This window comes from Mesoplodon mirus (genome assembly GCF_964341445.2).
Source record: "Mesoplodon mirus genome assembly, chromosome: 2".
Lineage (NCBI taxonomy): Eukaryota > Metazoa > Chordata > Mammalia > Artiodactyla > Ziphiidae > Mesoplodon > Mesoplodon mirus.
Genome location: NC_138977.1, coordinates 126,590,634 through 126,612,574, shown reverse-complemented (window position 1 = coordinate 126,612,574; position 21,941 = coordinate 126,590,634). Strand labels below are relative to the sequence as shown.

The 21,941-nt window shown below is 57.2% G+C and overlaps 1 protein-coding gene across 1 annotated transcript in view; it reads right to left on the bottom strand.

Moving 5' to 3' along the window:
• ABLIM2 (actin binding LIM protein family member 2) overlaps positions 1–21,941 on the bottom strand; it is a 154,866-nt gene that overhangs the window by 66,273 nt on the left and 66,652 nt on the right. Inside the window, exons 6-8 of the mRNA XM_082633098.1 lie at positions 21,071–21,164; positions 9,982–10,069; positions 5,430–5,488 (exon numbers count right to left, since the gene is read on the bottom strand). Coding sequence (XP_082489224.1) covers positions 5,430–5,488; positions 9,982–10,069; positions 21,071–21,164 — 241 coding nt within the window. The remainder of the gene's footprint in view (positions 1–5,429; positions 5,489–9,981; positions 10,070–21,070; positions 21,165–21,941) is intronic.

Here is a 21,941-nt window from a genome sequence, read left to right as displayed (position 1 = left end):
GACCATCTCAACAAGCCTGTCTTCTCCCTGCTCAGCAGCCTCACAGTCAGTGCAGGGGCTCTTGCTTCCTCCCAGGTCCCCCTGCGGTAAGCAGCCCGGACCTCTGTGCACCGGGTTGGGGGTGGGGGTGGGGAAGGACATGGGCTCTTGAAACGGTAACCGTGGAGACCCGCAGCCTGGGGGACCAGTCCGGTCAGTCCAGGCTTCCTCTGCTGCCACCAGAGCAGGAGCCCGCCCGGCTGTCCCCGGCCACCTTCTCCATGCAAGGAGCTCCTCTCAGCTACTCAGCTGACACGGGGCCGCCCCTGCCATGGCTCTGAAACCCTCATGCAATCCCCAGCAGATCGTGGCTCCTCTGGCTTGGGACCCAGAGCCAGAACAGGGCTGGGCCCTGTGACCCACTCTCCCGCACACCTGCCAAGTCTCAGCTCCGGGAAGCTGGGCCCATCCCTCCCCCTGTCAGAGGCAAGCATCCTGCACCCTGGAGCCTGCCCATCTGTCTCCCCTGCCAGATGACGTGGGCCCTCCTGTAGGGCAGGGACCCGCTGGTCTTATTCACCTCTGTGTTCCCGGTACCCAGCCCAGAAGGGACACAGCAGGTGCTCAGTGGCTGTGTGTTGAATGGCCATGTGATCCACTGCCCAACGATGCACTGGGGACGAGCAGTTAGGACCACAGCCTTCCGACGGGTTTTCCCTGGGCACGCTCAGCAGACGCACGTCCTTGTCCGGGGGGGCACCCATCTCCCGGGGGAGCACGCAGTCAGGGAGGCCTTCCAGGCAGTGAGGAAGGACTGCCCTCCCCCTCCTGGCTCGGCCTGGCATGGACTCCGGTGCTGGCCCCTGTTGTTGGATGCAGAGATGGAGCTGGCTCCCGGGGGTCCTGGAGCCCACTGGGCCTGGCGTGAGGGGCACTAGTTAGATGACTGCTGAGCAGCCCTCCAGATGAGCAAGTTAGCTCTCACATAACAGTGGAGCTGTCTCCACCCACAGGCCAGACTCAGGGGAGTTAGTGACGCCACCTCTGCTGCACTTCTCAGGGGCTGACGGCCCCTGAGCAGACCCCGCTGGGCTGACCTGGAGCTGACCGGGTCTGGCTGGTTCATGCGCATTAGCTACCTTGCAGGCAGCGAACAATACAGAAAAGTACAGCTTTCTATCTGCCGCCTGGGCAGGGAGCAGTCAGCTGGCTGGGAGAACTATCTCCAAGGGGACATGAGTGCCCAGGGAAAACCATCTGTGCCTGTCCCATCCACCCACTGCCCTATCCACCCACTGCCCGGCCCGCCCACTGCCCGGCCCACCCGCTGCCCTGTCCACTCACTACCCTGTCCACTCACTGTCACACCCCTCACTGCCCCGCCCACCCACTGCCCCACCCACCACTGCCCTGTCCACTCACTGCCCCACCCACCCACTGCCCTGTCCATCCACTGCCACACCCCCTCACTGCCCCGCCCACCCACTGCCCAGCCCACCACTGCCCTGTCCACACACTGCCCCATCCACCTACTGCCCCATCCACTCACTGCCACACCCCTCACTACCCCACCCATCACTGCCCTGCCCACCCACTGCCCTGTCCACACACTGCCCTGCCCACACACTGCCCTGTCCACCCACTGCCCCATCCACTCACTGCCACACCCCCTCACTGCCCCGCCCACCCACTGCCCCGCCCACCACTTCTGCATCCACCCACTGCCCTGTCCACCTACTGTCCTGCTCACTGCCCTGCCCACCACTGCCCTGTCCACACACTGCCCTGCCCACCACTGCCCTGTCCACTCACTGTCCTGCCCACTCACTGCCCCGCCCACCACTGCCCTGTCCACTCACTGCCACACCCCCTCACTGCCCCGCCCACGACTGCCCTGTCCACTCACTGCCACACCCCCTCACTGCCTTGTCCACCCACTGACGTGCCCACTCACTGCCCGGCCCACCAGGCCCAGAGTTTATTCTCATTTCCCGGGTGAGACAGAAGAAGCTCTGAGGGGCAGAGGTGGGGCTGGGACCCGGGGAGGGTGAAACAAGGGACAAGCAGGGCATGACTGGGGCCTGGATCCTGTCCCAGGACACGAACGGCAGCTGTTGTCAGGCTGCTGGCCTCTGCCCCAAACGTTCCCAAAGCATCTGTGGAAACAAGCCCAAGAAGCCAGCTCCAGGGCAATGACCAGCCCCTGGGGCAACAAGCCTTCCCTTCCTCCCTGCCAGCATGCAGCATTCAGAGGGCCTCGCTTCTGCTGGGCCAGTGGCCTCCAGGCTGGGAGCAGAGGTGGCTGCTGCCACCAGGCCTGGGCTCCCTGCAGGCCCCGAGGCCAGCTCAACAGCGGGTCTAGAATCCAGGGGCTGGTGCTGGGCACACTGACCTGGTCAGGGGAGGCTCTGGGGACACAGAGGACCCAGGGCACCCAGCTCTTCCGCGAAGCCCTCCCACCCCGGCTCAGGGCCACCTTTCCCCAGGTCGCCATGACACACCAGGGGTAGCAGGATGGTCCCCACGGCCCTCGGACGTAACGTGCCCCTAAGTCCACCTGTTCCTGCCTCTATCAGGAACAGCAGGGCTTGAGATTTAGTCACCTCGGTGCCGCAAGCCGAGAGCCATGAATGAATCACGAAGGGGCAGATGCCCAAGAAGCAGCGGCTTCCAAACCCACTGAAATCAACTGCTGAAGAAACTGTGAGGGTGTCCCTCTGTTCAGTTCTTTCAGAACGGGCTTGGCAAGAGTGTGCTGAATTGGGCTGGGTCCCACCCAGCCCGAGGGCCCGATACGAGGAGGGTCCCCTCCACCAGCCCATGCCCCCATCAGGTCTTCTGGGCCAAAGTTCATGAGGTGGGTCTCCATCCAGCCCCACCAGGAACTCCCAAGCCCTGAGCCCCCGCAGTGTCTGCTAGGTCTGGGGACAGGTTTCTGCTCTGGCTCTGCTCACCCCCCACAGCCAAGGGTGGGGGGACCCCTCGCTCCCACAGTGCAAGGTATTATTGAAGGACTCAACGAACAGAACCAGCGTCAACAGTAAGAGCAAAGTACGCCCAGCAGCAGAGCTCTGCCCCTTTCCTCCTGGAGCAGAATTCCTCTGGGCAACGGTCCCTCCTGCCAAACACAGCTGCCGGAGAGTCGCAGGGAGCCACCGAGGCCCCCGGATCGGCCGACCTCCCACGCTCTTCCCGGGGGACCTGCCTGACTCTCCAGCCTCTGCTCCTCTCAGCCCCTCCCCGCCTCCACCCAGGGACCCCGGTCACCTCGGCTTCTTGACCCAGATCTACCACTAGCAGAGCGAGCCCCTCACCCCCGAAAGGAATTCTGGGTATCCCTCGGGCCTGGGTCTGAGAAGGCTGGGTCTGAACTCTGCAGTGATCCCAGCGTCACTCTGCACACCACACCCAGGCACGGTAGCAACCCCGTGGGTCCCCCCGCCCCCTGCAGCAGTTTCCCTGTCCATCTCCCAAACATGGATGCAGACACGCTGCCATGCGGCTTTTGAGTAGCCAGGGTCTTCAAGGGCTCACCGCCATCCGGCTCATCCGTAGCCTGCTTGGTGGCTTTAAAAGGGTTGGCATGCCTGGGACACCACGCATGGGGGACAGAGTGGAAAGCCAGGGGTTGCTGGCGTCCTGAGGCTGGGCCAGGAGTCCTGTGGGTCACACCCCCCACGCCGCCCGTGGACCACTTGCACTACCCTGGGGCCCTGCAGGGCGTGGCTCCCAGTGGGGGTCCTGCAGGTGTGGGGGGCTCCCTGGCACAGGGCCTGGTAGTGCTGACAGAGCGAAGCTGGCTGACATGCCTCCCCTCGAGGGCCTGTGGTCCCCTGGGCTGCAGTTCACCTGGATTCACTTCCTTCCTTCAACACGCAAACGCTTGAGTGTGTCACCCGCCAGGACTCGTGTGGGAGCCGGGAATTCAGGACGGAGAGACTGGAGCCTTTCCTCCAGGCTTTTAGGGAAGAGGGAGCTGCCTGCAGGGTGTGAGTTGAGGACGTGGGGCAGGAGCAGGAGTTGGCAAGGTCTTCAGGGGCTGACATTCTGGGTGACTCTTAAAATCCAAAGGAGTTTGCCAGGATGCATGATGCAAGGGCACGAGAGGGCATCTCCGGCGGAAGGAACGCGTTTGCAAAGGTGCAGGGGAGAAAGGGAGCAGTGAGGATGGAGGTGCGGCAGCCCAGGGGCAGCGGGACCCCTCCCCTGCTCACCACACCGCCACCCAAGCCAAAGGGAGCTTGCCCTGTTCCTGCCCTAGGGCCTTTGCACGAACCCCCACCCTGCCTGGAACTGCACTCCCTCTCCCTCTCTTCAGGGCTGGCACCGTCTCATCTTCTGGCTCAGCTTCTGCTCATTTCCTCTGGAGGACCGCCTCCACCCCCCCCATCCCAACCGTCCCAGGTAAAGTCGGTCCTTCCCCCACTCTCCTGCCCTGCCAACCACTGCTGCATTATCTGCTTGTTGAGACGTTGATTTCTGCCTCTCTCTGGGACGCCAGCCCCGGAAGGGTCAGGGGCATGCAGGCCTCCTTTCTCACACTGCACCTGCAGCCTGGTGCCCAGCACAGGCCCCCTGAGGGGCAAGGAATTTGGCCTGGCCTAGAGGGTGGTCTAGCCTGGCCCAGAGGGAGGTCTTGCCCTAGTTTCTGGAAGGTGATCATACCCGATAGGATGTCTCTGTTTAGGGAGGGGGCTAACTGCACCCAAAATTCTTAGAGTGGGGCTGGCCATGCCAGAAAGACCAACCCTACGATTCTGGTGGTCTTGGGTCATGTCACCTGGAGAGTGAAATCAACCACATGGCAACCAATCAGTCAACCAACCAACCAATCAATCAGTTAATGGAGCACCGATAAGGTCTCTGGCCCCGGAGCTTCCCTGGTTGGCGATACTCCGTGTGCGCTGTCACCTGTCACTGGCAGGGGCCGAGTCTGGACTCCATGGGGAGAAGATGATGGTACCGTGTGTCCGGACCCCTCCTGGACCCTGTCCCATGCTGGGCTGATTTCACTCTGTATCTCCCCCAGCCCCCTTCAGGGATAAACTGTAACCGGGGCTGTAACAGTTCTGTGAGTCCTTCAGATACATTAATGAAACTGCGGGTAGCTGTGAGGACCCCTTGAACTAGCCGTTGGCGTCAGAAGTATGGATGGTCTTGGGACTGTTTGGAGACCCGCTAACTTTGCCATTGTCCCAAAACTTTTGCAGCCATCAGCATCCACTGAACAAAGGAAGAGGTTGGCAGGGCCAGTGCGGGAAGGCCCCTGGTCCCACCCAGCAGCTGATCTACCTGTTTACACCTCAACACCGCCAGGCCTCGGGCCACCTGCCCCATAGCTTGGTAGGACTGGCCGGCAAGCCTGCAGACGCAGCCAGCGTCCTCTTAACCGTGTGATGATAGCGCAGAAGCCAGGGAAAAGGCGTCGGAAGAGATTGAATTCCACCCACCTTGCTTTTGTCTTCAGTTCTGGCTGCCTGTCGACATGCCGGGTGCCAGATGGAGGAGCCTGTGGACAGATTCCCAAGAGGGAAGTGTTAGTGTTATTTCCGGAGATGCAGGGGCCGTGCGGAGGGTCAGGAGGAAGGAGCTGGCGTCCACACTCGGACCCTCACTCCCCTTCGTCTGTGCCGGAGTCACAGGTCAGGGCTTGGCCTGGGGCCGATCACGGGGGCTCACAGCCCCACTGGGAGGGGGAGGACATGAAACAGACAGGAAACACCCCACCATGAGCTGATGCTCCCATGGGGTCCCTCGGAACCCCGGGCACCCAGACGAGGCTTCTCCGAGGAGGGGGTCTGCAGGTGGCTTCTATTCAGAGGCAGGGGAGAGAAGAGGGGCTGCCATGCGACCTGCATCGGCCCCTCTCTGTGCGGGTGGGCAGTGGCCAGGCCCAGCCATGGGCACAGTGGGGGGCCAGAGCCCAGTGGGACCTGCCTGGAGAACGAGGGCTTTGGGGCAGGGCTCTCCTCGGGGACCCTCAAGTGGGAAACTTAGATGTGGGGTGAAGATCAGGGCTGCATGCTGGGGGCTCGACCCTGCACTCACTCGCGGGGTGTCTGAGATGTCTCATTCATGCCGGCCCCGCCCAGCTTCCACAGCTACAGGCGCCACCCTCAAGGTAACAGGTCACCAAGCGCCCCAAGGACCCCAAGGGTCCTGCTCTTTTCTAATTCAAATTCGACCTCCCCAAGGCTCAGAGTTTTCCCACCTGCACACAGGGCCAACAATAATCCTACCTGGTCAGGCCTTTGGCAGAATTTAATATAACTAAATAGGGGTAATAACTTCAGGGCCCAGAGCGCTTGCTTCCCCCCTCGGGCCTCCCTGAACCTCAGCCCGGCCTCCTTTCTCCCTTGGTCCATCCGTACTCCACTCACGCACCCTCTGCAGGTGGCCACGGTTGCTGTGTCCGCGTTTACATCCACTGCTGCCAGGACAGCCCATGCCCCTCATGGAGGTGGGAGCCTTGTCCATCCCATTCTCACATCCCCCGAACAAGCCACACAGAGTGGATGTAGTAGGGGCCTGGCACACAGCAGGGGCTTAAAAGTGTGGTGGCAGGAAGGAGCTACACCCCATTTCTGCCTGCAAAGCCTCCAGGTCACATGAGTTAACGCCGGGGAAGGGAACTTATTTCTGCTCCTTCCTGAAAAAATATCTGCACCAACTCGGAGCTCCCAGAGAGACCGGGCCTTGGTTGGTTTGTGTGTAAGCTTTTCTTTTTTTAAAACATTGTTTATGGTTACAAAGGTAATGGCTGTTTTTTTTTATTAAAATTTAAACAAGCCTAAAAAAGAATATATAGGAAAATTAAAATCATCTGTAACCTCCTACCCACTTTGGGTCGGGCTGTCTTCCAGTGTACACATACATATTAAATACAACGTAGGTACACAGTTTTGTATCCTGAGATTTTTGCTTAAAAGTGTCTTAGTATTTCTCCACGTAATTAAATATCAAAACTAACTTTAAGGGCTGCATAATATTGCATTGTACAGATTGATGAGAATGTCTCTATCTGCTCGTCTGTTAGTTCCAAAGTCTTATTTCTAAATAAAGTTGCAGGGAGGGACTTCCCTGGTGGCGCAGTGGTTAAGAATCCACCTGCCAATGCAGGGGACCCGGGTTCGAGGCCTGGTCCGGGAAGATCCCACATGCCGCAGAGCGACTAAGCCCGTGCGCCACAACTACTGAGCCTGTGTTCTAGAGCCCGCGGGCCACAACTTCTGAGCCCACGTGCCACAATTTCTGAGCCCATGTGCCACAACTACTGAAGCCCGCGTGCCTAGAGCCTGTGCTCCACAACAAGAGAAGCCACCGCAATGAGAAGCCAGCGCACTGCAACCGCAACGAAGAGTAGACCCGACTCGCCGCAACTAGAGAAAGCCCACGTGTAGCAACGAAGACCCAACGCAGCCAAATAAATAAGTAAATTTATATTAAAAAAAAAAAGTTGGGGCTTCCCTGGTGGCGCAGTGGTTGAGAGTCCGCCTGCCGATGCAGGGGACACAGGTTCGTGCCCCGGTCCGGGAAGATCCCACATGCCGCGGAGCGGCTGGGCCCGTGAGCCATGGCCGCTGAGCCTACACGTCCGGAGCCTGTGCTCCGCAACGGGAGAGGCCACAACAGTGAGAGGCCCGCGTACCGCAAAAAAAAAAAAAAAAAAAAAAAAAAGAAAGTTGCGGGGAGTCCATTGTACACGAGTTCCACCCCATCTCTCTGATTTACTTGAGGGCTTCCTAAAAGTAGGGTCTTGGCTCAGAGGGTGTGGGCATTTTTAAGGCTCTTTAGGCAACTTGGCAATTTCCCAGTTTTCACCCACGAGCCAGGTAAGACGCCCGTTTCCTCCAATCCAATCGCTGTAGCATGGGGATATGTCTTTCCTTTTAACCCTTGTCAACCCAGTGGGAAAAATAACATCAACGCGTTATTTTAATCTGGGTCTCCCTGATAATTAGTGAGAGTCAGACTCCCCCGCCTATGTTTACTGAGTCTGCAGACAGGAAGGTGCGTCCAGGGCTGGGTGGCAGTGCTGGTATTTGGCGGGGGGCACCTCATCTCCCTCGGAGGCCAAAGGGCTCACCAGGACCTCTGCTCCTTGGAGCTTTTACTGCATGGGATTCACCCATCAAATACGCCCTCCTGGAGCCCCAGCATCCAGGTGGACCAGGCAGAGGGTCTCGGGGTGTCCGTGCAGGGCAGGGCCAGAGCCCCAAAGGGGCCCCTCACTGTAGGACTCTGGTGCTCTGTGGAGTGGGGCGTGAAAATCACCGACTGGGTCTGAACCCTTCCGGCACAGACTGGGAAAGAGGCTGGGAGGGGACGGGATGGGCTGCGACATCCCACAGAAAGTCAGGGCAGGTCTCTCATTAGAAACAGGGAGCTCAGAGCCATGAAGAGCATCTTTGTTCTGAGACTGGGTCCCCTTGATGGCCAGCTCGTGTCCCCAAGCTGCCGGCTTGATGCCACTGTGCTAGGCGTCAGTACGCCCTGAAGGTGCCACTTACAGTGGGCGTGGGCGCCTCGGGCAGGGTGACCCCTCCCCACCCAGACATATGTAAAGGACCCCTTTCATAAGCTCTCAAGACTGAAGAACAAGAGGGGACACTGGGGACCAGGCAGTCCTGGCTGACGTCACCCCATGAGGTTCGATCTCAGAAAGGGAGGTCTGTGTGACACACGGCCCCAGAAGGACGCCGGGTGAGGTCATCCAATGGCCCGTCTGGCCCTACTCAGCTTGCCTCCGGGGTCACGGAGACACAGACGTCCTTGAAAAGACAATGTGACTACAGAGACAGGGGGTCTCAGCATCTAAACCATCCCGCCCAGGCCCCTCGGGGAAGGTCTTCAACCTGCGAGCCCAGTTTCAGCGAGGATCCTGCTGAGCCTCAGCCCCACCTTTGACTTTGCATCTAGGCCGCTGGCCTGTCTTCAGCAGGAATCCTTCTCGGCCTTTCCTCCTGGTAATTTTCCATCCACCCGTCCTCCCCTAATCCCCACCCCCTCCTTGGCTATAAATCCCCCATCCTTGTCGAATTCGGAGTTGGCCTGATCCCCCTCCCCTCCTGCCATGTCCTGAATACCGTCTTCCTACCGTTTTGACAAGTGTCCAAATAATCTTTCTTTATCAAGGCTTGGGAATGGATAAGCCACAGGGATGGGGTGGGTCTTCAAGGTGATAAAACTAAGTGTAGCTCGAAGGAGAACTGCTAGCGCCCTGGTTAATAAACATGTAAAGCAATAGCTGGGAGCTGGGTGCTCCGGTCTGAGTGTTGGTGTAATTTTTTGAACAAAAGCAGCAACGAGCTGAACAGGGTGACTGCAGAAGGAGGGAGGGGGCAACTGCTTCTCCAGGTCTGGTGGCCACAGAACGCCTCGCCTTTATTCTATTGTTATTATTAGTATTTTAATGGTGAATGGGTTGGGGATTTCCCATGAAATGCCACGAAATGGGTTAGAAGGTTGGCTATGTTTTTCTCCAGAACTCTCTTTACCGACACTTTGGTGACTCCCTTGACCAGGAAAAAAGCCTCAGGAGTGGCCCGTAGTCTCCACACTCCGTCATCAATCAAGGGAGGGTAGTGCGGGGGAAAGCCCTGAGACATGGACCCTGGGCTGAGGGGCTTTCAGGACAGGCTTGAAGCGACCACAGACACCACAGACCACATCCATTTACGTTTGTTTACTGGGACCCAAATTTCCAGCACTCCTGGATCCTGCTCTTGAATTTGGCCTTTCTCTTATCTCGTCCATCTCAGGTTCACAGACATCATGTGGATGGACAATGCAAAACCAGGCAGGCTGTCACTCTGCCGACGCTGGCGGGTGCTTGGTGGGGAGAGCCTGCTGGTCCCTGGACCCCCATCCCTGCTGGGGGGCGGGGTTCCCTAACTAGCGGGAAAGCTCGCTGACACGCCAGGGCACACCCAGCACAGGGCGTGGGTCTGGGAGCCACCTGTTTGGTGCCCTCGGTCCCGAGCAGCACGCTCTTCTTCTTACCTTGAAGATACATCTCCTCGCCTTCCGTGAACATCCGGCCGCACCCGACACATAGCGCACACAGAGGGTGGAAGTGCTTCTCCCCCGCCTGGGAAAAGCACAAAGCACAGGCGTTTCCGCTCAGGGCATGGTGTATCCTCACGCAGGTGCTCAGGTGAGGCAGGAAGGCGGGCTGTGGGGTGGAGAGCCCACACCCAGGGGGATGGGACGGGACCGGTGGTGCCCCGGGCCGTCCAGGGTGTGTGAATGTGGCCCCTGCCCGCTGGGGCCACGCCTGGGAGCAGAGACCGGCCTCCAGGAGGGCAACTGTGTCGCCTGCTCCTCCCAGCTCAGCGGTGGATGGGTCTGCCCCACCCACGAGGCAGAGGGGGGCCAGGTCCCATGCACCTCTGTATCTTGGTGGGGCGGGGAGGGAGGACCTAATGTTATTTACCCAGATGGAGGGACAGGACAGGTGGGGTGCAAATGATAGATCATTTTCTTTTTGTCTCTCTGTATCGCTCAATTTTCTCAATGAGCGTTTTGCTGTTTTTATCATTCTTGAAACCCATTCAATTCGATTAAAATATTAATACCGAAATAACCAAAACAAAGGACATTGGCAAGCTTGGCTTATTTCTACATGGTACCAAAAAAATCACCCCAAAATGCTGTCTTCAGCATGACTGTACGGTGACTATTCCTTCACCTGGGTTGGGTGCAGCTGCAGCCTGCTGCTAAATGTGGATGTAACCCCTCTCACTCTTTCCTGAGATGCGAAGGTTAATCACCATTCTCTGAAACTGAATTAGTAATACTCTCCTGAATCAGTAAGTAACAGGGTGCAAATTCATTACAAGCACCTCACTTTCCTTCCCCTTCCCCACCAGTGCCTTTGGTGCAAGCCAGGCCCGAGGGGACCCCTGAGTATCAGGGAGGAAGAATCCAGAACAGACTCCCTTCCTGCGTGGGACCGGAAGTGCCAGTCTGCGTGGCCCACCCATGTCTCCAGGCAAAGGGATGCTTCGGGGAAGCGTGAGAATGCTGAGTGCTCAGTCCTGCCAGCTCTGCAGCCTCCGGGCCTTTGCACCTGCAGCCCCTTCCACCGGGACTGCCCTCCCCACTCTCACACCCGGGACCACCTGGAATATTCCCGATCTCATCTCCAACGCCACCTCCTCTTGGAAGCTTCCCCTGATTGCTTCCCTGCTCTGGGCTCCCACAGCCCCATTTTCACAGGGTTTGACAATTATTTCGGGTGATTCTTCCCCACTAGACAGTGAGCCTCCGAGGGCAGGGCCTGGCACGGGGCCATTGCAGGAACCCCTAGTCTCAGGAATCTACCTGGGGAGCAGGTCACACTGCAGCACCGGGCCCAGGCAGAGTGAGGGTGAAGCTGCCATTTCAGCCTTAAAATGCCGAGCGGTCAGAGCAGCTCCATCCTTGAGGTACAGACAGGGGATTGGAACAGCGCTGTCGCTTTAATAGAAACCACCCGTTACCAGGTCCCAGGTGTCAACTGAGGACTCATGCACTTTAAACACTGTGACCTCTGACCTGTCCTCACACCTTCCTCAGGCAGGCACCCCCTTCACTCTGGGTCGGGGGGACAACCCACCCTCATGACATCAAACAGCAGGAGTTCTGTGACAGCCACTTGGGGGAGAAAGCACACACTGTTGTCTACACAGCACATCTACACGGCATGTCTACACGTGAGTCAGGTGGAGAGAGAAAGCCGTGGGGACAGTCTGTAAGAGGACAGGCTTGAAACCCCAGCCCGACCAATGAGAATTAAGGCTGAGCAGAGAAACAGCCCTGCGGCCACCGCCAGGGGTCGGCCCAGCGTCCACACTCTTCCCTCTGGAAAGCACCCCCGAACCCAGCAGCTGGCAAACGCCCCCGGTCTCCAAAAATAGCAGCAACGGGGATACCGCTTAATTCTACAGGGAGAGGCAAGAAGCCCTTTCACACACTAACTGGTCTTCAGTCTGTGACAGCCTGTGAGGTTCATGACTATCTTTGTTTCCATCAGGGCACAGAGAGGTGGAGGAAGCTGAGCAAGGTCACACAGCAGGAGGGGGTGGAGCCAGGCTTGGTGCCCAGGAGTCTGGCCTTTGTGGCCTCTGTCCCCAGCTGGGGGGCTCCCTGACTCTGTGGTGTGCACCCCATGCCCATGCACCCCCAAACCCCACACCCTGAGCAATAAACTTGGAGGCCTAGAACAGACTCAAGGCTGAGGAAGGAAACCAAACACCGCAGCACGGATTCCATTTTTACAAAGTTCAAAATGAGGCAAATGAATCTATATGGTCAGAGTCAGAGTGGTGGCTGCCTTGGGGGCCCCAGTGGGCTGTTTGGGGTGCTGGGCATGTGTTTTTTTGGTCTGGGTGCTGGTGGCTTGGGTGTGTCCACTGTGTGAGATTCATGGAATCCTCTGTGTGTTACATGCCAGTAAAAGAGTTTTCCCACAGAAGTATAAAACCACAGAAGAAAACACAGGGGTATATTTTGCTGACCCCAGATTTGGCAGTGGATTTTCGGATATGACATGGAAAGCGTGAGCGGCACCAACACAATAGATAAGTTGGACTTCATAAAAATTAACAACTTTTGTGCATCAAAGGACGTTATCAAGAAAGTGAAAAGACAAACTATAGAATGGGAGAAAATATTTGCAAATCATAGATCTGATAAGGGTTTAGGATCAGAATATATAAAAAGCTCTTACAGCTCAACAACAAAAAGACAAACAGTCCAGTTAAAAAATAGGCAAACGGCTTGAACTGACATTTTTTCCCAAAGAAGATACAGGAACGGCCAAGAAGCAAATCAAAGATGCTCAACATCACTGTCATTAAGGAAAGGCAAATCCAAACGACAATGAGACACCACCTCACACCCACGAGGGCGACTATAATTAAAACAAAACAAAACGGAAAATAACAAGTGCCAGTGAGGATATGGAGAAATTGGAACCCTTGCACATCGGTGGTGGGGATGTAAAATGGTGCAGCCACTGCGGAAAACACTTTGTTAGTGCCTCCAAAAGTTAAACGCAGAACTACCATACAACCCAGCAATTCCACTCCTAGGTATTTAAGAAAAAGGAAGAGAACAAAAGAAATAAAAACATGGGTCCACACAAAAATGCGTACATAAATCTTCACAGCAGCGTTATTCCCAATAGCCAGAAGGTGGAACCAGCCCAAATGTCCAAATGTGAGTGTGAGAAACACAACGGAACATTATTCAGCCATGAAAAGCCACATGGGGCCCCCATGATGTCTTATAAGGACACTAGTGTCCTTACAAGATGAGACAGCAGAGCTCTCTGCCATGGGAGGACACAGGGAGAAGGGGACAATCTCCAAGCCAGGAACCCAGTGGACTGGCACCTTGATCTTGGACTTCCAGCCTCTAGAGCCGTGAGAAATACCTGTCTGTTGTTGAAGCCTCGCAGTTCATAGCATGGCAGCCCAAGCCGACCAAGACAGGCTCATGAAGTCAAAAATAAAAGTGTCCTCACCCCTTGCATCAGTCCCCACTGCTGCTCTGCTCTGTCTCGCAGTGGCCACGGTGGCTGGGGCGTTCCACGTGATCGGCACCCAGCAGCAGCCCCTGCTCCATTGGAGCCCTTTCCTCCCCACAACTGTCCTAGAAGGGCCTTAGTCATCTGTGCCATCACCCCAGCCCCCAGTCCGGGAGGCAGCGCAGCCCCTGACCCAGGTGGGACTCAAGATGGCGCAGATTTTAAAAGTGTATCAAAAGCCCATGAGATTTTACAGTGCGTGGTTTGAAAACGATGTCTTGTGCCTTCTGACAAGTGGCTGTCATCTTTAATCAGACAGAACCAGGCTCATTAGGATCGCAGCCTCCGGGGGCACAGAGCAAGCGCTGTTCCTCAGCGGTACCCAGGCAGAGTGGAGGGTACTGAGCGCGGCCCTACCGTGGACATTAGGGACCGGGCTGGCACCGTGGAGATGTGGTAGTGTCTCTGGGCTCCAGAAACTCCCTCCCCTCCCTGCAGAGAGGAGCAGCCAACCCCTCCCCCCTCCCCCAGCTGTGGGAAGCACGGAGGGATGGACCTCCCCTACCCCATCGGAAGCAGGCACTCCCTTTTCTTCCCTAAAGCCATCCATGGCCTCTTCCATTCCCTGGAGAACCGGCTGTGCCTCCGCCTGCTTTTGAGCCCTCCCCTGGGTCCCCGCTGCAGGACGCACAGCCCCCAGCCCAGACCAGCCAGCTCCCAGTGGCTGCTCCTGGCGCATCCCCCAATTTGAAGCTTTAGTCTCCTTTGTGAATGACCAGAACTGGAACCAGATCTTAAAAGGCCTAATCTTCAGAGTGCACCGATCAAATGAAATTTACCGAGAAGCTAATCAAAATCTTTAGCAGGAAGGATGCAGTAGGTGGGGGGCGGGGGGGAGCATCTGGCAGCCCTCATAGAGGGGTCTGCAACCCCAGACCCTCCCAGCTCTGTGCCATGTCAGCAAAGACCCTCTCCAGAACCCCTGACTCAGCCCTGCCCCCTCCCCATTGCTGACGCCACAGGCCTTGGGACAGGCTTGCTCTGAGCTCGGGGTCTCGTTCTGGACTCAGGGTCTCGGGGGACCACATGGAGGCTGGCGTGGCTCCCTGACTCTGTATGGGCTCTGTTCCTCTCTCTTCCCCAGCTCCAGGACTGGGGTGACCGCTCCAGGATTAAGCCTTGCCCCCTCATTCTCTGCTGTCCCAGGTCCTAGAGCAGAGCAGTACGCAGAGGGGCTGTCCCATAAAGATGTTCTGAACGAGAAAACAGTACCCTCCAGGCATACATAACGGGGTCCTAGAGGACAGGGGGGTTCTGACCAGTGAGTGTGGGAGCAGAGAGGTAACATACTCCACCTCCGGGCACGTCAGCTATCAAGGCTCTGAGAAGTCCTGCAGTAAGGACGTCGGCCTGGTGCCCTTGCCGGGCTTCCTCAACCCAGATGCCTGGGAATGCGCTGACGGACCGATGGTCAAGGACAAGGACAGAAGACACTGATCCTTGCTGGGTGCTGAGCAGGGACGTGGTGTCAGGCTGAAGGCAAGTCAGCGTGTGTCTGTGTGTGTGTGTCTGTGTGTGTGTGAGGCTGTGTATGTGCGTGTGTATTTTTGTGTCTCTGTGTGTCTGTGTATATATGCATGTGTATTTTTGTGTCCCTGTGTGTGTCTCTATGTGAGTGTATCTGTGTATCTGTGTGTCTGTGTGTCCGTATCTCTGTGTCTCTGTGTGTGTCTGTGTCTATGTGTGTAAGTCTGTGAGTATTTCTGTGTCTGTGTGTATGTCTATGTATATCTGTGTGTCTTTGTGTGTGTGTGTGTCCGTGTGTCTGTGTGTGGGCACACTATCTAAAAGGATGAAGTCTAAATGCTAACGGTAGTTTTTCTGGGTGATGACATTCATTATGGATGATTTTTCTTTTATGATAAACAGGTATTCCCTCTGAGAGTGTTTTTAAAATAAACACATTCATTAAGTTTTAAAAAGGGAGAGAGAAGCTGGGGTCTTGGGAAGTTGACTTAACCTCTGTCCTTAGGAAAGGCCTTTATTTGTTCGGAACTCAGGGTTTGTTTTCTCCCAGTGATAAAAGTCCTGCTGGCTTAGGAGGGTGAAAAGGAAGTGCCAAGGAGAAAAGAGGAAGAAATAAACACACCAGCGTCTGGAGTCGCAGGACAGGGTCGATTTGAAATGGAGAAACTTTCAGCTGGCCGCCCCCTCCCTCCAGGGCTTCTCCAGGTCAGGCAGGGGGACCCCTGCCACCGTCCTCACCGGGAACTCCGCCCCCAGGCCAGGCTGGGACACAGTGAGCCTTCAGGAAGGTGAGTGGTGGATGGAGAAGCGGAGGAAGTGAAGAAGGAGGGAGGGAGGGATGGAAGCACAGAGGAAGGAATAAAGGGAGGAAGGGATTAATTAGTGGTCCCAGGGGGACCCTGGGCTTCTCGTTACCAGGGAGACAGCCAGGCTGCAGGAGGCAGGTGGGGCTTAGACAGCGGCCCCGCCAGGGTTATAAGGAGGATGGGGCTGAGCAAGACGCACCCCATTCCCCACCCCCGCCCACCTGTTCTGCTAATACTGTGAGAACCAGTACAGAGCAAGGTGATGGCAGGGACTCGGCCAGGGACTCCCTTTCACTCAACTCCCCCTCCGCTCATCCAGCTCTGGTCTGGTTGATCTGCTTAGACCACTGTCCCCTGGTAATTCACAGCCACCTTCCAGCTCTCTCTGTGGAGAGACTCCATCCCCAGGAGCCAGCACTGCAGCAGGGCTGCTCCCAGCCCCCTACCTCTGCTCCTCGCCCTGCACCCCCCCTCCCAGCCAGCCAACCCCGCGATGGGAAGGGGGCTTGTGTCAGCCCCTCCCAGGTCCCCACCGGACCCAGGACGCTCCCACACCCAGACCTGGCATGGAGCAGGCTCATCAGGACAGACACCCCAGACACGCAGGATGCAGGAAAACATGCAGCAGAGGATGCTAAATATTTTGAGTGATAGAGGGAGTGGGGGGAACTGCACTACCACCAAATGCACAGTTCATGGGCGGGCACCCAGCATAAGATGGCACCGGGCCCAGTGCACACAGACGCGGCACAGATTGAGGGCTTCTGCAGGGGGTGGGGAAGGGGCCCGGGCTGCTCTCTTACTCAGTCTCCAGAGAGGAAAGCACCTTAGGAGGCAAATCAGGGTGGGGTGGCAGGTGCCTTGGGGGTCTTGCACCTGGCTGATCTGCCCCGCTCCCTGCAATCCCACCCACCTGCAGCCAGTGTGGCCTCCCTATCAGCCCAGGGAGCTTCCTACCTGCACGGGGTCCTGGCACCAGAGCCCAGTCCGAGCAGTCGGCCCCTTAGCCCCTGTCCAGCCCCGCACCCGGGACAGGCTGGCAGGAACAGGCAGTGTGACCGTGAGGACGGGAGCACAGAGTGGGGGCACAGAGATGCCCTCACCCTCCAGCCAGTGGTCTGGATCCTTCTCTTTCTTTTTCAGGTCCTGTCCCCTGCCACCTGCCGCCCCTCAAGAGCCCGCTGCACGCCCAGCTGGGTGCCAGCACGCTCTGGGCCGAGCCCAGGTGGTGCCAGCACGGTGGCTGCTCCCTTCTGTGGAGCCAGCTTGTCCCCGCCCGCCTGCCTGCAGCTGCCGCCTCGTCGAGGAGGATGCTCAGAGCTGTGCAGGTCCCGCTGACTCAACTGCTACACACCGCGGAGCTCGCACGCCCGCAGGGGCGAAAACAAAAGCATTCATCTTCCCTGGGAGGCTCTTTATCCTCCACCCCAGACCTGTTTTTCTCCTGGTCCTCACAATTAAGGGGGTCCCTTCCTGAGGATAAACCCGAGTGCGCCAGAGGGGCCCCATCCACAGGCCCCAAACGCCCTGAGTCTGTATTTGGCCCATTAAGTACCAGGGACGCTAACACTGCAGACGGGGTCACCCCTGCCCTCCCCACCCAATCCATCAGGGGGAGGCCCGCTGATGGCCCAATGACAGTAGTGCAGCCTCCACCCCCCATCAGCTACCTCGTGGCCAGCGCGGAGCTGGGGGACACTCCACAGACACAACCCCTCAGATCCCCAAGGAGGTTCTGGTGACATCTCTGGACAGGCCTCGGCAGGCACAGTGCTGGCTCAGGGTCAGGACCAGGGGAGGCAGGGCAGGCCGCCGGGGCTGGCATGTCCCGCCCACCCCAAAGGGTGCCGGAAGCAGGCCAGGCTACAGTCACACACCTGTAGCGACAACTGCCCAGCCCACAGAGCCTAAGATGCTCCCCGCTTGGGCCATCAGGTATCACAGCGTGGCGTGAAATGGAGCACAAACCAACATCTACGCAGGGAGAGGCCAGGCGGTCAGGCGAAGAAGAGGCACCGGGAGCTGGGCCTCCTGGGTTCGAGTGGGCTCGGCCCTGCGAGTGGACGAGAGCCCGGCACACGCTCTCCCAGACACACAGACACGAGCCCACAGAGTGAGGGCACCAAGCAGGGCGGGAGGGGGCTGGCGCTCTGGGGAGCTGCTTGTAGAGGCAGTGCAGTGGCTGGCGGACCTGGACAGGTGAGAGTGACAGGTTTCTAGTCTCTTTAAATGGGGGCGACTTGAGCTGTTTCAGCAAGCCAACAGGAGGGTGGCTTGTGGCCCCCAGGGAGGAAAGGAGATGGCAGGGTAAGGCTCCAGAGGAGTTGGGCGGGGTTCGGACCGGAGCACAGGGTTGGGGGCTGTGGCTGGGAGGAGAGACAGAGCCTCCGTCAGGAAGAGCAGGAGTGGGTGGGGTAGAAGCTTCGAAGCCCTGAGTGACGTCTGACCCTCTCTCTGTTAAATCTTAGACAAGGTCATTGTGGTTGGCTGGCTGGCTGGGGCGGGAGGGGAGCAGCCCAGGAGAGCGAAGAAGGTCTGGAATAGTCTTTTGGGGGAACAGAGAGAAACAGGCTTGAACTGCCAGGCACTGTGGCAGGTGGGGCCCTGGCCGGGGGAATCCTCCAGAATCCTCAGTGCTGCTGCCGGAGGTGGCGGGTGCCCAGACTCCCCCAGAGCAGGGTCTGCAGCAGGGTCTGGGTGAGGAGAGAGCCCTGGAGAGATGGGAGGGCCAGGTGAGACGTCACCGTGGGGTACGGGGGGAGGACGCATCCTTCGTGTACATTCGGAGGATGGGGGTACAAACATGAGGCGTGATCACCACCCAAGAAAAACATACAAGATGTTCAGCAGATGAGAGGTCAACAGTCTCATCACGTGACCACCCGCCCAACTCCATCAGAAAAACATGGAGCCCCCAGTGTATAAACAGGCAATGCTGATGGAAGATAACTGAAATGCAAGAACTCTGATTGGCTAAAAATGACAAAGAAGACCCGGCACCACTAGGGGTGGGAGGGAAGCAAACAACAGCGAAGCCCCACGTTCTCCCCTATCAACTTGACATAGGATTTCATAAAGATTACACCCAGGGTGGGAGATGGGAAAGATCGTGCTCTGTTGATAAGCATGTAAATCAGAATAAACTTCCTGGAAAGCAATTTATAAGTGTCAAGAACCCTTACAAAGTTCATGGTTGTTGGCTCAGTTTCTACACTTCTGTGAATTAATCTTAAGGAAAACTATAAATGCAATAAAAAAGATGTTCATCTCAGTGTTATTTATCGTAGTAAAAAAGTGGAAAAACGGTGCCATGTCCAACAATGAATGATCAGCCTAAAACATTCTGGTCTACTCCTACAATGAAATACGATGCAACACTGAAACACTCTTATGTGTGATGCACCTGGAAATGTTATCTTGTGAGACAGATGTCAATCACAGAGGAACACATAGTGGATGATTCCATTTATAGGACGTGTCCAGAACAGGGAACTCTACAGAGACCAAAGTAGATTGGTGGCTGCCACGGGCTCAGGCTGTAGGGGAGGAATAGCTCAGGGGTACAGGATTCTTCTTGAGGTGATGAGAACATCCTCAAATGGACTGTGGGGATGGGTGCACAGCTCTGTGAAGATACTAAAAACCACCGAATCACACACTTTACACGGGTGAATTGTGTGGTATGTGAACTATATTCCAATAAAGCTGTTTACAAAAAGACCCCTAAAACACAAAACAAAAACATAGGAATCTATTAAATAGGACACGGGAGTTGAAAAAAATCAGGATATAATGTATAAATGGTTTGATGCCAACTCTGACATGTGGAGAGAGAAAAAACTGGAAGGAATCCAGCCAAAAAGTTCAGCTAAATATGATCGCATGTCAGTGACTTGCCCCCTTATTTGTGCTTTGCAAACTCTCTACAGTCAATGAGGGTGTAATCACAGCCCCCCGCAGGGGCCTCTGGGCGTAGAAGGGCACAGCTCTGCACAGAGCCTGGGACCATTCCCACTGTGGCATCTGGGAAATGGGGAGATGGTGGGGAGGGCCTCACTGCCCTCTGGGTGGGTGTGGCCACCCCCTTCTCCTCCCCGCTACCTGGAGCTGAGGCCCTGGGGCAACTCTCTCCCTGCAGCTCTGATGTCAAGTGTAATATCAAGAAAAGCAGCTCAGTGCTCAACGTGCAATTCACCAAGGCATTCTGAGCCATGCTACGGCTGGGCTGGAGCTGTGGGGCGGGCAGGGCAGGACTCCTTGGGGATGCGGGAATGCCCAGCGCTTCCTGGCTGGCCTCCCGGCCTCTGGCCTCAAGTCCAGCCTCAGCGGCAGCCTGAGGAAGCTCTCTAGTATGCAAATCCGACCCAGGCTTTCCAGGGTTCAGAAGCACTTGTCTGGGAGGGTGGCCTGGGCACTGCAGCCTCAGACCCCAACCTCTCTTCCCACCCCCAGAGGCTGCTTCTGTGACCCTCCTTGGAAAAGGCTCCCAGGCCCCTTGGCTGGGTCGGGGCCCTCCTCTCCCAGTGCGCTGCCCCCTCCCCATCCCCCAGGTCCTCTGCCCTCCCCAACAGACCATATGCTCGCCGAGGGATGGCCCATCCACCCGCCCCAGTGCAGAGCCCGGGAGGGGCTGCAGAGTGGGGTGGAGGGGCAGGCTGGGCCAGAGCATCAGGGGCGTGGATTTGGTCCTGTTCACCCCATGGGATTGATCTTACTGAACAAATGTAGTAAAGTGCATAACACGTGTTATTTTCACAAAGGGACACACCCGTGTAACTACCACCCAGACCAAGAAACGCACCTGTCAGCACCCCAGAAATGCCCCAACCTGAAGTCGCTGGGTGACCTGGCCGCCTCTGTGGACCCAGCCTTGCCTCCCAGGCTCCCTTTTCAACCTGCCAAGCCTCAGATTTCCCATCTAGATGCCAAAGGGCTGAACCAGGATTGCAAGTTCTTCCCACCTCTCTGTCAACGTGTAAAGGGCACAGGTGAGAGAGTATTGCAGGGAAATATTCCTGGAGGAGGTGGCACTCACTGGGCAGACCCTGGAAGGTGTCCTCTGGCAGAGCTGGGAGGCAAAGGCTCAGGGGTGCAGGTTCCTGAACAAATATACGCCGCAGACGCCACGAGAGGCACCTTCTTATCCTCTCTGTTAACTCCTAGGGGGCGGGCAGGCCCCAGTGCCCAGAGAAGGACTTAGAGCGGGCGAGTGTCATGCTCACAGCCTCCAGGCTGGCCTCCTTACCTCCAGCACGTGCCCAGTGATGTACTTCTCACAGCCATCGCAGCGGATTCCGAACTTGTTGTGATAGTCGGCCTCACAGTAGGGCAGCCCGTCCCTGCAACAGAGCCGGGAGTCAGGACGGTGGGGGCACCCCCAGGACCCCCAAGCCCTCAGAGTCCTCGCCAACGAGAGCGGCCACGTCCAAGGGGCAAACGCCCACTTCCTCCTACTCTGGATAACAGCACAGCCCTTGAACAGCGTGTATGGGGCACTTATGGGCACCAGCACGGCCCCTCGGTCATCAGGGCAGCCCCACGAGGAATACCACAAAGATCACCCCATTTCACAGGTGGACAAACTGAGGTGCAAGAGGTGGGGCCGCCTGCCCAGGGGGCGAGCGAGGGCTGGTGGAGGGCTCCAAAGGCTGAGCCCAAGGAATCAAAGCTGCATCTGGGAAATAAACGACGTTTCCGCAGACGTGGCTCTTCCTTCCAGTTCATTCTGTCCGATGTTTAACATCCGGGGTGGGAAATAGTCTATTTACCCATCGGGTGGCTTCCTGTTCATTCTGAAAGGGGTCTGGGGCGCTGGAGAAAAACGTGAGCCGACAAGGGGCTGTGACAAAGCCACCCACGTTGGAGACCAGGTCTGAGGGTGACAAGATGCCAAGTGGCAGGTGTGCCTTGGGACCGACCCTCACCCTCCTGGGCGTGGCTGCTCTCGAAACCCGAGGGGCGAGGGGCATCAGGCTGCACAGGAAGGAGCGATGCGTCCGTGCTCCCCGCGCACAGCAATGGCGGGCGTAACTACGCGCCACACACGTGGCTTGTGGCTTTGGGAAATTGGGACAAGCGGGACACCCTCATGGGTGCTGCTCCTGAATATCTGGGCA